General features: G+C 37.4%; 1 protein-coding gene across 1 annotated transcript; it reads left to right on the top strand.

The window, feature by feature from the left end:
* The first annotated feature begins 1,164 nt into the window (after positions 1-1,164).
* LOC140172154 (uncharacterized) lies at positions 1,165-8,855 on the top strand. The gene is made up of 5 exons (XM_072195488.1): positions 1,165-2,034; positions 2,235-2,534; positions 3,174-3,275; positions 5,818-6,027; positions 8,303-8,855. Exons 1-5 carry the CDS (start codon positions 1,317-1,319, stop codon positions 8,575-8,577), a joined length of 1,605 nt encoding a protein of 534 aa, XP_072051589.1. The 5' UTR covers positions 1,165-1,316; the 3' UTR covers positions 8,578-8,855.
* Positions 8,856-16,225: the final 7,370 nt, after the last annotated feature.

Genomic DNA, 16,225 nt, shown 5'->3' with positions numbered 1-16,225 from the left:
TCGACAACTGACTCTGGGGTTAGCTGCAAGTTCCTTTTGAACCGCTGCAATATTTGCAGCTTAACGGTCAGTTCTTGGACGTCCGCTCCGTGCTTTGCATCTATTTATCACACTTCCGAAGTTGTGAAAGTTGTTCGTAGTAGAGTTGTGGTAGGTTTCGGCGGGACTCTTACGTTCGGGAAACAAATCCGAAATTGACGCTGCACTTCCAAAAAGCTTTCTGTTCTTAAGTATACCTCTGCCATAAAAGTCCTCTGTTGTGTTTTGAATTGCCTTATCTTGACACCTTGCAAACCTATGTCATTGTATTTAGAAATAACCCACGCAGGCCTATTTAAAATTCAAGAATTACGCCAGATGAAACCTTTGTAATTGTGTCATTTTTATGCTTATTATTGGTCAATGACAGGAGTGAAGTTCGAGTACATGACAAGTAAATGGGGATTAAAATCGATTGTATTTCTTTCATGCATGTAGTAAAACAATCATCACTTTTCAAAGACAAGCCAAACGTGTTTACCAATTACATGTATGCCTAACGCATGTATGCATAACGCATTAATCCAGTAGCAATCGGATCGGACACATCCCATTGAATTACGTGTGGACAAAGTCATTTTTGACCCTCGGACGTAAAACTAGCACCATTTTGTTAATATAGCTTCTTTTGCTTTCATTTCTTCATCACATACTTTTAGAAAGATATACATTTCGAATATGTAACAATATCATGAATAGCTCTTCTACAGTTCGAGTAACCACCCTCTGAAATTGGGTAAAGTTGTTTTTGGCCCACACTGTATAAAGGAGGTGCCAGGCTGTTGTGGCTGCTTATGTTTTTTTCATCCGCTATAATGATGTTTAGTAACTAGTGTTGCTTGAGTACAGAAAAATGGTCAATGTGGCACATTCTGTAAAGACCCCACTACATTCCCAAGGCGTGTACTTAGCCGTGAAAAACGTGATTGTTTCAAATGTGATGTCATTGTATTTTTAGTCTATGCTACAGACCGGGTACCTATACTCATAGGGAGTATAGAGAGAAACTACGCACTCTCGGAAACCATAATGGTAAATTAAATGTTACTTACATTATTATTGTCTTATTTAACATCAGGTGCAGTATCTTCTGAATTATGGCCATTCCGACAGATATCAATAGATCCATCACATATCTGAAATCATGTGACGATTTCTCTACTGGGATAGCGTATCAACATTTTTGCGTGGTAGGCTTTGATCGGGGAAGCCGCGACAATCCATTTGTTATAAGAAAACATATTGGTAACTCGGGTATTGGCTCACTCTTCCCAAAAATGTGGAAAGAACTCTCCATATACTTGAATAAGAGTAAATGGCAATTGCAAGGCTTCTACAATTTGCAGCAGATGTTGAAAGCTTTCGGTAGTATCACTGATAACAGCCCAGAACTCTGTGCCTCATTGGGAAACTGTGGTGCCATACCCCTTTTGTTTGCTGGTCTTGGACTGATAAAAGCTATGCACGATCGTGGTCTTGATTTGGAAACAATAAATTGGATTACCACACTCATTTTAACAATTCTACATAACACAATTCGTTTGTGTTCGTCAAACCTAAGGTTTTATAGAAGCAGCAACGCAGTACTCGTCCTGAAACAATTCCTTGAGCTTAGCACCATATGGCAAGTTATATCACTGTTAATTTTGGCCTATGTCGCAACAGACTCTGAGAAGAAAGAACTTGCTTCGACGAAGTTGGGCGTGAGAACCCTGATCAATATTTTGAAGATAGCTGTCAGTTCAAATGGCCATTCAGCATGTGCTTCTAATATGTATTATTCTGCGTTTGAAGTATTGGATGCAATCAGTCAACTAGCCATAAATGATGACGTCAAAAACACAATTGCAAATGAAGAAGCAATTCCTTGCATCACCAACATGTTACAGGACGACTTCTCTGTAGAGGAGCAGAAAGTCGCAGCTGACGTTCTTTGGAACCTGGCGTTTATTGATTCAATACGTCGGTCTGATGCTTTACAAAGCACAATTCCGGGTAAGTAAACAATGACTATTTTAATGAAATAATCATACATTGCTGAACGAAAAAATATGATATTCATTGTTCGTGAATAGGAAACGATTTTGAAATTCCCAATAAACACCTTATAAACAATCTGTCAACTGAGCAATATGAACATATTGTTTAAATGAATAATCTGCTCTAATCAACATCTCTATCTCTTTTAACTATAGCTTTGAAAAAAATGACAAGATCAAGAAACAAAGAAGTTCGAGGTGCTTCTTATTCAGCACTCTTTGAGATCCAAGGTGACACCAGCGGCGTTGGACCTAGATATGCTTCGTCAAGGAACTCTTCACACACACCACCGCCATCGTATCAAGAAGCCATTTCGGAACCAGACCCATCAGGCTCCAAACGATCTGGACAGATTATGATAAGCTACCAATGGGACTCCCAAGAACGTGTCATACGGATTAGAGATCGATTGGTAGCAGCTGGTTACAGAGTCTGGATGGATTTGACAAACATGCGTGAGTTTAAATGTAACGATGCGCTTCTTTAAAAAACACGTGATAGTTAGTAAAACCCAAGAGACAACAAAAACAACAAAATAAATTACATGAAGACGACGAAGAGGCAAACACTGTGAAAGAGAAATCGCACAATGATCGGTGTTTGCTTAAATTAATCATGACGAAATGCACCGGAAATTGAGGGTGTTTGAGGAAACAAATAGCTTTGTTAGATAAAATTAGTACATAATGGATGGGTCTGGTTCCGTAACACTCTATTAATTACCACCGAAGCCAAACTTACAAACGGTGAATTAAATTTTATTGAACAAAGAAAAGATTCCGAGGTGTTTTCGGCATTTCTTTCCAAAAGCGTGACAAAAGATATTGGCTAATATGTTACTTATTATTTTGTACTCAATGTCATCGTGGTCGATGTCAGGAATGGTGGAGTGGCCAGAAAGCGTTTTCATCGTCTACTATACTTCTTCGTCAATCTTTGATTTGTGTTTTCTTCTGTACTTGTGCTTCTTGTTTCTAATATCGTACTTCTTTTCGCATTTGTCATCAAATCTTCCATTAACAGTCTTTCTTGCTAACGGCTTTACTTGTACATCATTTAACATATTATACATGTTCTTACTATCTTAATTACAGAAGGTGACATTATCGATGCTATGGCAGAAGCAGTACAGACATCAGACGTCGTTCTGATGTGCATGACGGAGAGGTACAAGGATAGCAAGAACTGTAGATCAGGTAGGGAATTGAGCAGGCCACATGTCACATGGAAAAACGAGGTGAATCGCACATTATTTTTTGCTAAATATATGGCCAATTTGTGGATTTTAAGCTTTCTTAGCAAATTTGTTGGCGATTTTCGGCGATTTTAGCCGATCGGTCAAGATTTGAAACAATCTTGTAAAATTTACCTCAGTTTGCTGTGGTTGATCAAAATTTAGCACAATTTAACATCATTTTCAGCAATTTACTGTGATTTGCAGATTTTAAACTTACTTAGGAGATTATCATGGTGATTTTTGGCGACTTTAGCCGTTTGTCCAAAATTTGAAACAATTTTGTCGCATTTACCACAATTTGCTGTGATTTATCAAAATTTAACGCGATTCATGGTGATCGGTCACAATTAAGCATCATTTCCCGCAATTTCCAGTAATTTACAACAAATTGTCGGTTTTTGGCGATTTACCGTGTTTTCCCATGTGACATAGGGCTTTTGAGCGTCTTCTCTGTGTTTCAAATCATTTTAATTCCGATGTTTTCAAGTTCTGCGTACACTCACTAACCAAAGTCTTTTCTGTCTTCCTCTTCTCCCTTCCAGTCCTTGGCTGCCATTCTGTAAGTCTCTTGTCCATCTGTTACCCTCAGTCCTTTAAGTGACCTGCGCATCTCCATTTTCTTATAAAACTCATAAAGTTCCAAATTGGTGTATTTCCGAAGATATCATCAAAAATTGTTGAATTAGTCTCAAACGTGGTATACCATAAATGAGACTAATTCGACAGTTCTTCAGAAATATACAGATTTGGAACGCCTAATTTCATTATGTTAATGAGAAAAATATGAGCTTTCACCTGATGCCAAAAATGCATTTTGATGGGGGTAAATTTGGGGATGACACTGTCAATCAGGTTAAACTTTTAAAACAATTGCTTCACCAAGGAGTTAAAAACATTTTTGTCACGACCCCAACCCAGCCCCCATGATATCTATTGGCTCACCCCTACCTTAATACTCTACTATACGATCTTAATGCTCCGATTTCTTTAAAAAATAGTCTGAAACTGTTCATCTTGCCATAAGGATTAAAACAAGTATAGTTTGTACTGTCTACCGTGTGACTGCTACCGCGTTAAATAGCGTTGAAGTTAAAGGTCAACAAAGTTAAATGACCATTGACCTAGTTTGTCCTGTCTCGGTAACCAAATTATAAGAAGCAGTGCAAATTACCTTTGTTTCAATCATGTGACTAGATGAAAAAATTGAACATATTTATTTAGAAAAAAATCGGAGTATTCTAAAAATTTGACCCTGTTTGAGTGACTTTTGACATTTGACACATCATGTCTTGTCTCCGCAACCATTAATCGTAGATAGTAGAAACTATCCATTTTTAAATCCTTTGTTACAAGACGGATAGTTTGATATGCATTTTACAGTAGCTGAAGCATTTTTATTTGTGACCCTTTCCCCTCTGGCATATGGATTTACCTCTCTCTTGGAGTTAGCCCACACCTTTGCGAAGGCTAATGTCCCCATCGGACCTTATTTCATTCTAATTATCTCAAAGACTCGATATGAACCTTCAATTCTTCCTCTGCTCTCGCGGTCATGAAACACTAAATATGACCCTACTAGGTATCTTTTCTTTGCATTTTACGGGTCCCCACAGATTATTTCCTTTGCTTTTATGTGCCCATTAAAGAATCGGATATTAACGTTTGCACAGTATCCTTTGTGTGAGCTGAAAGTACATATTTGTAAACCTTATGATATCAAATAATTTTGATTTGTTAAAATTCGCGATATAATACAAATTATTAAAATTTGACATTGTTAAAATTTTTGATATTTAACTATTTTACTTTAAAAAAAATTGTAAAATTATACCGTAAACTATTGTACCTATACGTACATAGGGAGTTGTTTGTTATACCGTGTGTATGTATTTGGGGGGCTTTGGGTGCACCAGCCCCTGGGAAAGCAGGGGCGCCCAAAATGAAGGGGCGGCAGAAGAAGAAGGGCGGCAAAAACAGTGGCTGCAAAAAAACAAAATGGGCGGCAAAAAGAATTATTAAATAAAAAAGGGCGGAAAATTTGATAAAGCATAACATTTTTTGAAAAAATGGTACTATACATCAAAATGTGTTGCTTTTAGGGCGGTAGCGCCTATAATCTTTTTTTTTTTTATTTATTTATTTTTTTTTTGCTCTTCACTTTTTCAAACAAACAAAAAAAAATTGGGTCAACCTTTTCGGGCTGTTGAGGAAGGGCGGCAAAATTTAATTTTCTTCAGCCCCCGGGGTTGGGGCGGCCACGGTACGCCACTGCTGACCCGCTGTATGTTTGTTCATGCTATGTTTGTACCCGATCCATGGTCGTTGCAAAGACGTTCCTGTCACGTCCCCACCCCAAATCTGCCGGACTGGTGATTTCGCCACCGGATAAAATATTTTTATATACGGGGATGTTTGTTGACCCAGTCCGTCTATTCGTAACTGAGACATTAGCCTGAACATAATAACACTATTTACGTCATATCATAATTTTTCAATTTCAGAAGCAAGATACGCCTACAAATTAAATAAGAGAGTCATCCCTTTATTGTTCCAAAAAGACTACAGTCCGGACGGATGGTTGGGATTTCTGCAAGGAATGGACCTTTACTATGCGTTTGATTCTGACGATCAGATCAACACGAATATGGGCAAACTTCTGAAAGTAATCGCAGGAGATGGAGTAAAAGCAGCCACTGGAGAAGAAGTGGACGGTAATTATCATCTTACTATTTGGCTAATGTTGTATGTATGTATGTTATGTATGTGTGTATATGCGTAAAATGCTCTGTCCAATTGACCTTAAACATCGCAAAATTCATATGGGAGATCGAGAAAAATACGAGGAGTGTTATAAACTACATTTGGTTGTAATCAGAGGTCACTAAAGGTAATATTTTAAACTTGGTGAGTGGAATCCTTGATATGCGGAGTTCGAAGGTCAAAGGTCAAATGTTATACTTTATCTGATTGGGGTAAAACTTGGTAAACTAATATAGCAAATTGAAATTGAAATAAATACCAAATGTTCAATGAATGTGTGCTGTCGTCCCTACGAGCATATGGTGCTTAATTAAAAATACAAATATACTGCAGGAAATATGTCGTCACTGCGAGAAAAACATAATATGTACTTTTGGCCCTTGAACATGAATAACACCTTGTAGGTGTAGACTTAATATTGAAGAGTTTGCTTCATCCATGTTCAGGGGCCAAAGTACATGCAGGAAAAAACTCATATTTACATTTGGCCCTTGAACATGGATAAAGCCTGGTAGGTGTAGACTTTATATTGAAGGGTTTGCTTCATCCATATTCAAGGGCCAAATGTACATGCGAGGTTTTTCCCGCCCAGCGACGATGTGCTTTTCACAATTCTAAAATGCTTAATTGAAACAGCAATTTATAGTAAATACCTTCATTGGTGTTACATGGATTTTGTTTAAATTACGTTCAATTGTTTCATATATACATGACAATCGTTTTCTATAATGCTCTTGTACCATTCCGTTTCACGATTTATTGTTTAATTTGCCACATAAGTTCACCGTTTTCTAGCGGTTTGACACATTATGATTCATGTTTCCATATGCCAAATTTAATAACGTGGCCCCATCAGTAGCTTTTCCCAGATATGTCCGATTATATCCACATTTATACAAGTCTATCTGCGCTTGTCTTATGAGAAATCTTGAAATTTACATTGGATGTGAAAAGCAATGCATGAAAAACAATGCAATTTCTGAACTGCTCATTTATTTGACGCATGCGATTTGATGGGTGTGAATCTTACAAACACCATCTTCTGGAATCCACACCCCTTAAGGTAGTGGTTTATAATATTGACATGTTTATTAATATTATTTCAATCCTCTACGGATTAGGAGTTTTTTCATTTTCCAAATTAATTTACAAATGCTAAAACACCTTTATGTTTATTAGTGTTTTAGAGGTTAATGACTGCGCATCAGTTGTTTTGAGGGTATTGTGAAATATCTAAACATGGAACTGGCCCCGAGGGATAAGTCATTAACCTCATTCATAACCGTCACTTTTCACATTTTTTAATCCAATTTACGTCACATTTTCTTCTTTTAATTTGAAACCAGAACACAATTTTAACCGTATCTGTCATTTTCCCTGTAAAAAATCGAATAGCCCATTAAGGAAATACCGCTAGCGACCAATCACACTAGCACGCAATCATGCGATGTCCAAATACGGCGGTCAGCGTCCGCGTAAATTGTTCGAACGCGTAACACGTCACGTAACGCGGTCATTGTAGAGCGTACTTTTAGCTACGTCACGAGACGCGGTCAATGACCTGCATTTGCGTCCGGGTATTTAAAAATTATTATCTGTGATTGGATCGCACTTGCTGCGTATGAGGTTATGAATATAAATTAATACCCATGGATCGCACTTGCTGCGTATGAGGTTATGAATATAAATTATGAGGTTATGAATATAAATTAATATACCCATGCTGTTTTTGCAGTGCTGATTATGCTGTGGAGACTATTAAAAGTATTTTTCAAACTCATGTTTTCTTCAAAACATAACTTCGTTCGTTTTCATTCGTTGAAGCGCCAAAATATACTTAAATTTCCTTACAAATCGAATAGCAGTACTTACAGATAAAAAGTTCTACAAAATATTTAAAAACTTCTACTAGTACTCTAATATTTTATGTAAACAAAACCGCTCTCCGATTCATATAGCCAGCAATTAGCTGGTGAAAAAGGAAATAATGCTCAACCCTAATCCGGGATAAGACTGACCATAAGACTTCGTAAGTATGCGGTTGGTGAAACTAATTTTCATTTATTTATTCAGTTGCTCGCTTAAATTGCTTTAAGTGATATAGACTTGAAGCAATTTGCACTCCATATTCAGCAGTAAGAAGTGCCTCGGTAGGACAAAACAGGTATAAACAGTAATTAATAAGATGGCTTTGTGATGTGTGGAATTTTGCTTTTGCATGTACAGGCCCGATTCGACCAAGTCAACATGAAACCCAGGCGTCAAGAAAGCCAGCAGCAGGAAATTGGAGTAAACAAGAAGTTCGAAGATGGTTGGAAGATAACGACCTCACCGAGCTATGTGAAAAATTCAAGCGGTTTAACGGTAGCCATCTGGAAGAGATGTACTCCAGCTTATGCAACAATAAGGAGAATTTTAAAGCTGAACTGAAATCAGACTATGAATTGAAAGGCGCTGATTGCACTATGTTTGTTGTAGCTCTCAAAAATGCATTTAAGTAATGGATGCAATGCCATATATGGTGAAGAGTATTGGTGTTGGTGGTGAATGTATTGGTGAAGGGGTACGGTTTAGTGATGATGGTGGTGGTACTTCATTCAATTCATTTATTTACACATGATTTCACATTTATATAATTACAATATTTTCAAAATCATATATAATTAAAGACAAACTTTAAGCATTAACAACAAAACAAAATATATCTACAGCATAATACAAAATTATATGGTTATATTGCAAATCACAATCACAATATCCGAAATTATATATTAAAACAAATTTATATTAAATATTTACACAGAAAAATTATGATTAAATAGCAATTCAATTAATACAAATCACAATTTCCAAAGACATGTATATTTAGATTTAATATTTACACACAAAAATTATGATTAAATAGCAATTCAATTAATGACACAAAATGTGTACAAAAGGTTTCGACATACTCTCTAGCTCAGTAGATTTTGAAAACGAGAAGAAAATAATATGAAATGTTAGAATAGAGACGGGGTGTACATGACCAGACAGAACAGTACAAGACAGTACAAGACGAGACAGTGCAGGACAGGATAAGATATATCAGGACAGTACTATGCAATACCAGTCAAAAACCGGTACTTGTTGTGATGCTTGGTTTTGGGCGTGTTGTTATGGTTGTTGTTGTTGTTGGTGGTGGTGGTGGTGGTAATGGTGATGGAGGTGACTATGGTGGTGGTAGTGACTTATGTTTTTGTTGTTGTCTGTGTTGGTGGTGGAGGTTGTTATGGCGGTGCATGGTGATAAAACCAATAAGCTAGCTTTTTGAGTTAATCGTGCATAGTGGACAAATCTGAATCCCCTTTTACAAGATTCACGCATTTTAAACGTCAAGCGCGCAATTACGCAGTTACGCTGATTGACACCATTTTAACGTTGACCTGGTAGTGACGTCAACGCGTTGAGGCAGCTGTTTCTCGTTCGCATTCATGCGACGTCTTTAAGCTCAGCTAGCGCGTGTGTACGCCAGCGCTTTGAGTCAACATGAGTGATTTGAATATTCATATAATGAAATTCGCTTCGCACTGACGTCATGTATATTAGGTTGAAAAATGTTATAGTCTTATCCACATCCTTGCTCTGCCATTATCTCACATCTTCAACATGTCCCTTCAGTCTGGTATAGTGCCCGGTAAACTGAAAATCGCCAAAGTCATTCATATCCACAAGAAGGATGACCCGCATACATTCTCAAATTACCGGCCCATCTCCGTCTTACCTTATTTTTCCAAGATACTGGAACGGCTTGTTTACAATCGCCTCTATAATTACTTGTCTCGCTACAGTCTCCTTCACAATAACCAGTTTGGCTTTCGCGCTAATCATTCTACTGATATGGCCATTGCCCATCTTACCCAAACTGTTTATGATTCCTTGGATAAAAAATTCCAACTGTCGGTGTTTTCATTGATCTGTCAAAGGCTTTTGACACGATCAACCATGATATCCTTCTCAGGAAGCTTAGTACTTACGGGATAAGAGGTCTTACCTTGTCTTGGTTTGAAAATTATTTGAATAACCGTCAACAGGTTGTGAACTTCAACTCCCGACTTTCATCACATCTCCCGATCACTTGTGGCGTGCCACAGGACAGGGCTCAATCCTGGGTCCTTTGCTCTTTCTTCTTTATATTAATGATCTCTCCCATGTATCCTCCAAGCTTTCTTTCCTACTTTTTGCTGATGATACAAACATCTTCTTCTCACATCGTGATATAAATACCCTGGTTGCTACCATGAACACGGAATTAGATAAAGTTGCTTCATGGTTTCATGCCAACAAGCTTTCGTTGAACGTAGATAAAACTTCGTTCATGCTTTTCACCACCAGAGCTATGAAAAATAAACTCCCTGCTGTTCTTGATATTCGCATTAACAACAAAGTTATTGATCAAGTCTCTCACACAAAATTCCTGGCTATCATCATCGATGATAAACTATCATGGGCTGATCATCTTTCATACATCTCAAGCAAAGTTGCCCGAAGCGCGGGTATTTTATCTAAGCTTCGTTATGTCCTTCCATCTGTCATCCTGAAGTCACTCTATGACACCCTTGTGCTCCCCCACCTGAGTTATTGTAATATTGCTTGGGGTAGAGCTGCGTCTTCACGCCTAAACCCTCTCTTTAGACTTCAGAAACGTGCAATCAGATATATCACCAATGCTGATTTTCGAGCACATACTGGGCCTTTGTTTGCCAATCTAAAACTCTCCGTCTGGATGATATAAATGAACTTTATACAGCTATCTTTATGTTCAAAGCTCACAATTGCTTGCTTCCTGCACTTTTTGACAACTATTTTCAATATAGTGCTACAATTCATAGTCATAATACAAGGCGTGTGAATAATTTATATCCGCCTCGTGTTCGTTCTAATCTTGCTGCATTCCCATTTCCATCCAAAATGCCACATCCACAAGCTCCTTCAAACATCATTTTAAGAGCAATTTGCTTTCTAAACCGGTTTACCAGTAATTATTCTTTGACACCTGTTCACATCTTTTTTTTTTTTGTAAGGTCTTGTCCTGTCCTGTTTGTATTTGTATTTTCGTTTGTACTGTTTGCCGGCAACCCGCACCCACGAGCTTGCTCCCCGCGTGTTGCCCCACAACTTTATTTTAGGTTTTTTATTGATGCCCCTCATAATCTTGTCTCAGGCCCACTCTTGACCTGTCTCTTGCCTTTTAATAGGTTGTTTGTTCTGGCGGCGCCCTTATTGTGAATAGCGAGAATTGCTTGCACTCAAAAAATGGTAATTTAGGATAATCAATCAAAACCTCACGATACAGCTTCAGTATACCTTCAAGAGTACGCTATTAAACAGGACTGTTTTGGAACCTATATCGCATGTTTTCAAAATGTTAAGATGAATAAGAAACATCTAATTTATGAGTAAATCCTTGGATTCGTGGGTAAAGCCGATACCGTTTGGGGATTGCGTTTCTTAGGTGCTTAAACTATAAGTACTGTAAAATTTAGAGCATACCCATGGCTTGAATATGTGCTGATTTAGATTTAAAATAAATATTCTCCTTGGTTTTCAAGGTTAGCATCTATTCGGGGTTCGTGGGTATCAAAAGTTTAAACCGTTGTAGATTTTGTTTTAAAGCGGTGAACGTATTTATACCATGTATACGATTTACAATTTTAAGCGCTTGTCAAACTAAATTCAGTGTCCAATGTCATTAAATGTTAAATTAAGTTGTGGAAATTATATTTGCTGGACTCGTGGATAACATTTGATACCTGGGTAACGTGAAATTTGATTTTGTGGAATTGTATGGCAGAAATGTATTTATATAAAATAATCATTTGGACCTCAGAATTATAGTACGAAACTTTGTTTCATGATATAGTCATTTATGGCATATGCACTTAACATTTTCAGAACGATCATTTTATTTTTGATACGCGGGTAACAAAATTATTAGCCAAATTGACTTAATGGCCTCTAGAGTCCACAAACTTTGGTGGAATTCAATCGTTTTACATGTGATGAGAGATCATGCAAACTTCTTTCTAACGGTAATAATTTCATTTTGATTGAAGGACATTCAATGACATATATGGTGCTTTATCTTTGAATTCGTGGGTAACGCCAATTCATTTAAGCCATCATAACTTGTCCCCTGGTGTGACTTGCTAGTAAAGGCCTATATGCTCAAAGAGAGCACATTGGACGTGACATGATATGCTCCATCAATAACGTGATTTCCTTTATTAATGACATTTTAAAGTGGAAAGTTAACATAGAGAGAATTTTGTCCGCTTTCGCTGGAATTGACCATATACGATATGAGATTATGTGACCATCCAGCATAACTGAGCCCTGAAGTCGCCAATCATCATTTTTGAGATATTCAACCAAAATATTCTGCTTCAAATTAGCTTTAAAATGATGTATATCATGTCTATAGTACTTGACATTTATTGTTTATTGTTAAGTTCAATGGAGCATATCTCAATAGTGGGACTGGAGACATCCGTGCTCAGTTGTGGTGGATGGTCACATGAAAACGGGCGATTTTGACTGATTTTTTGCAAGTTTTACACTTCGTCGAGGGGAACCCAATTGGCCGCATCATACAATACCCCGCAGCTATACTGATATTTTAAGGTCTGTGTAATATATTTTCTACGGGGAGAGGGAATTGGCAAAAATTTGGCATGTGCAAGGGGCAAGGATTTTTGGTATGCCGGGAGGTGTTTATTTGGTGTGTCGAGGGGCTAAGTATTTTGGCTTTCTGAGAAGAGGACAGGCAATTTTGAAATAGATACGGGGGAGGGCAAAACACACTCAATATTACTACACTTAGATTACTGGTTCGAGTCCAATCTTAAGGTTCACATCTAGGCCTATGTTATAAGTTAACTCAGTTTTTAGCGAGCCCAGTTACCATCAGTTTTAGATTATAAATTGGTTGCAAGTCGATATTATGAAGGGTACTAGTTCGAAAACCTTATAACTTACTTATAACCCCTAATTATTACCATAACCCCAACGCAAAACTTCATGCAACCCTAACATTTAACCTAATCCACATTCCTAAGCATAACCTTGCCATTTCAGATACGGTGTGATCCTGGGGATCTAGTGCTATCTGGATAGGTGCCTGTTACGTATTTTGTAAACCTTTAGCTTATTTAAGATCATAATTAGTTACTAACTTCCAGGTGCAGATATTCATTATTATGATTTAAATTTAAAAGATGCTTCTATTGCAATCTGTTCAGTTTGCTTTTACCCTCCCTCTTCATGTAGCAACGGGCCCTGTTTACCTTAAAAATAAATGCATACTCATGCCCTCTGTGATCAATGACATGCACTATCAATTCAGTGTGAGGGCGGGATATGACATATTTATTCAATCGGATATTTTAGCATAAATTCAGAATCTAAAATGCCGATATTGATAGGAATTGAGATATACTCTGATCAGCTCTTAATAAGCGGGGACTCATAACATCGTGGATTGATATAGAACGGCGTACACAGCTGGGCACAGCAGTTACGCGAACTGCGCTTTGCATTTGCGTGAAGACGCGTGCTTTTGTGAATTTACGCGTGCGCAAGTTGGAACTTTATTGACTCGCGCACTAACAAAAACCGAATAATTCCCGCCTATTAAGAGCTGATCAAAGTATAATTGGTTTATCCCTGATTTATTTTTGAAGCACAAGGAAAATGCCAAAACGGCATAGCCACAGTTAAAATACAAATAAGAAATTGAAAATTATTTTCAATTAAGGTTATGCAATTAAATTAATTGGGTGAGACAGAGAGGGTAGACATGGTTGAGGGAGTTCGAGAGACAGAGACAAAGGGGGAGACAAGAGGGAAAGCAAGATGTGTCTTCGAGTTAATCTGGATCAGAAAGCGATCAAGAACAGAGATGAGAAAATCTATAAACCCACGCACACCTATACTCTATACCGCTTGAGACTGTAACAGAGTCTTTGTCACCACGCACGGCAATACCATGGTTGAGAATGGCAATAATTATAACCAGTCTGGTACGCGCCGAAAATACGTTGATGCCTCAAATGGAAGGGTAACCGCCATCGGTTTCCCATTGCATTCTGAAAAAGCATCGCGATGTAGCAACAGATTAACCGCTAAGTGAAGCGTCATTTCCTTAAATCTTCATTCCTTTTCTAAATAATCGTGTCAACAATTTATAAATATAATTCCTTTTTTGAAATTAGACTCTTGGGGCTAAATTTTACGTATTGACAGTTTGTAGTCAGTCGATCGATCGCCGATTTCACGTCATTAAATAATAACGTATTATTGAACAATTGATTTTTTTATATTAAAGATCATGCATTACAGCTCATTTGGTTGGCTAAACCTGGCAGCAAGTAATGAATGAAACGTTTTATAAAACCGAATACATTTTTCAAACACAAAATTTTCTCCACGCTATATCATAAGTCACCTTGAGTTTTGGCATTGAGCAACACGAATTTTATTTACCATGATACGCAGACGCCATTATTATTGCGTTGATATTAATTTTGTTCATGCTTTAATAAAGTGAACAACCATTAACAAATATTTGCAGACGATACAAGGATGATATTAATACGGTGCATTGTCAATCCGAGCGTTATAAGTAAAATGTTAATTGCTAAAAGCAATATGTTCTGAGGCTAGCTTTTACTCATTTAGAAAGCAGCGAGGAAGTATCATCAAAGTAAAAAAAGGCGAGGAAGTATCATCAAAGACAAATACGAGTAAATAAAGACGTTGAAGGAAACTTGTTTCTGTATAGTTGTGGAAGGCCATCTCCAGGGTAAAAACATGGTGAACAACAGCGTACGTATTCCAACTTTTAACAACTCCATAACAGATCGTCAAAACAACCAACATGAGGTCAATTATCTGGACAACTTGTATGTTTTCGGAGCTTGCTTTCTCTTTATCGTAGGTAGTATCGGGAATATTGGAGTCATTGGAGCTGTTGCTGTACATCACAAATTACGCTCATTGGCTAATGTGTTTGTTGTCAATTTAGCCGTCTCCGATTTATGCATCACTGTCATAACCGCTCCACTTATTATCTTTGGAGTGGCCACAAAAGGCTACTTCTTCCAGACATCTCCAGCATTGTGCGAGTTCTTTGTTGTAAACTGTATCATATCTTGCACGGTATCTGCAAACTCTATTACTTTAATTGCTGTCAATAGGTACGTTGGCATATGCCATAGAGGAATTTATCCCAAATTATTCAACAGGAAAACAGTTACTTGCATGCTATTGTTTCTATGGCTAGGCGCTTACGTGACAAGATACGCTAATTTTGTGGATACTTATTATGAAAGCCGGGTCTTTCATTGTTGGTTCGATACAAGTAGTTTATCATTCGCTATTATTTATGGCGCGTCATTGTATTCTTTAGCGGGAATCATGGCATTTTGTGTGTGTTGCTAATCTTCGAGTATCGAGTTTCGAGTTCGAGTATCGAGTTTCGAGTTGCAATTTTCGAGTATCGAGTTGAAATTTTCGAGTATCGAGTTGAAATTTTCGAGTATCGAGTTGAAATTTTCGAGTATCGAGTTGCAATTTTCGAGTATCGAGTTGCAATTTTCGAGTATCGAGTTGAAATTTTCGAGTATCGAGTTGAAATTTTCGAGTATCGAGTTGAAATTTTCGAGTATCGAGTTGAAATTTTCGAGTATCGAGTTGCAATTTTCGAGTATCGAGTTGAAATTTTCGAGTATCGAGTTGAAATTTTCGAGTATCGAGTTGAAATTTTCGAGTATCGAGTTGAAATTTTCGAGTATCGAGTTGAAATTTTCGAGTATCGAGTTGCAATTGTCGAGTATCGAGTTGAAATCTTCGAGTATCGAGTTGAAATTTTCGAGTATCGAGTTGAAATTTTCGAGTATCGAGTTGAAATTTTCGAGTATCGAGTTGAAATTTTCGAGTATCGAGTGGCAATTTTCGAGTATCGAGTTGCAATTTTCGAGTATCGAGTTGAAATTTTCGAGTATCGAGTTGAAATTTTCGAGTATCGAGTTGAAATTTTCGAGTATCGAGTTGAAATTTTCGAGTATCGAGTTGAAATTTTCGAGTATCGAGTTGCAATTTTCGAGTATCGAG

Source organism: Amphiura filiformis, chromosome 15 (assembly GCF_039555335.1).
Source record: "Amphiura filiformis chromosome 15, Afil_fr2py, whole genome shotgun sequence".
Taxonomy (NCBI): domain Eukaryota; kingdom Metazoa; phylum Echinodermata; class Ophiuroidea; order Amphilepidida; family Amphiuridae; genus Amphiura; species Amphiura filiformis.
This window is presented reverse-complemented; position numbering and strand designations above follow the sequence as displayed.

What these genes read in the sequence shown, in the direction of transcription:
- LOC140172154 (XM_072195488.1), top strand. Translation starts at nt 1,317, where the DNA reads ATGTGGAAAGAACTCTCCATATACTTGAATAAGAGTAAATGGCAATTG. An exon ending in GATGGATTTGACAAACATGC is followed by an intron (nt 2,535 to 3,173) that starts GTGAGTTTAAAT and finishes TCTTAATTACAG; the next exon opens with AAGGTGACATTATCGATGCT. An exon ending in TAGCAAGAACTGTAGATCAG is followed by an intron (nt 3,276 to 5,817) that starts GTAGGGAATTGA and finishes TTTCAATTTCAG; the next exon opens with AAGCAAGATACGCCTACAAA.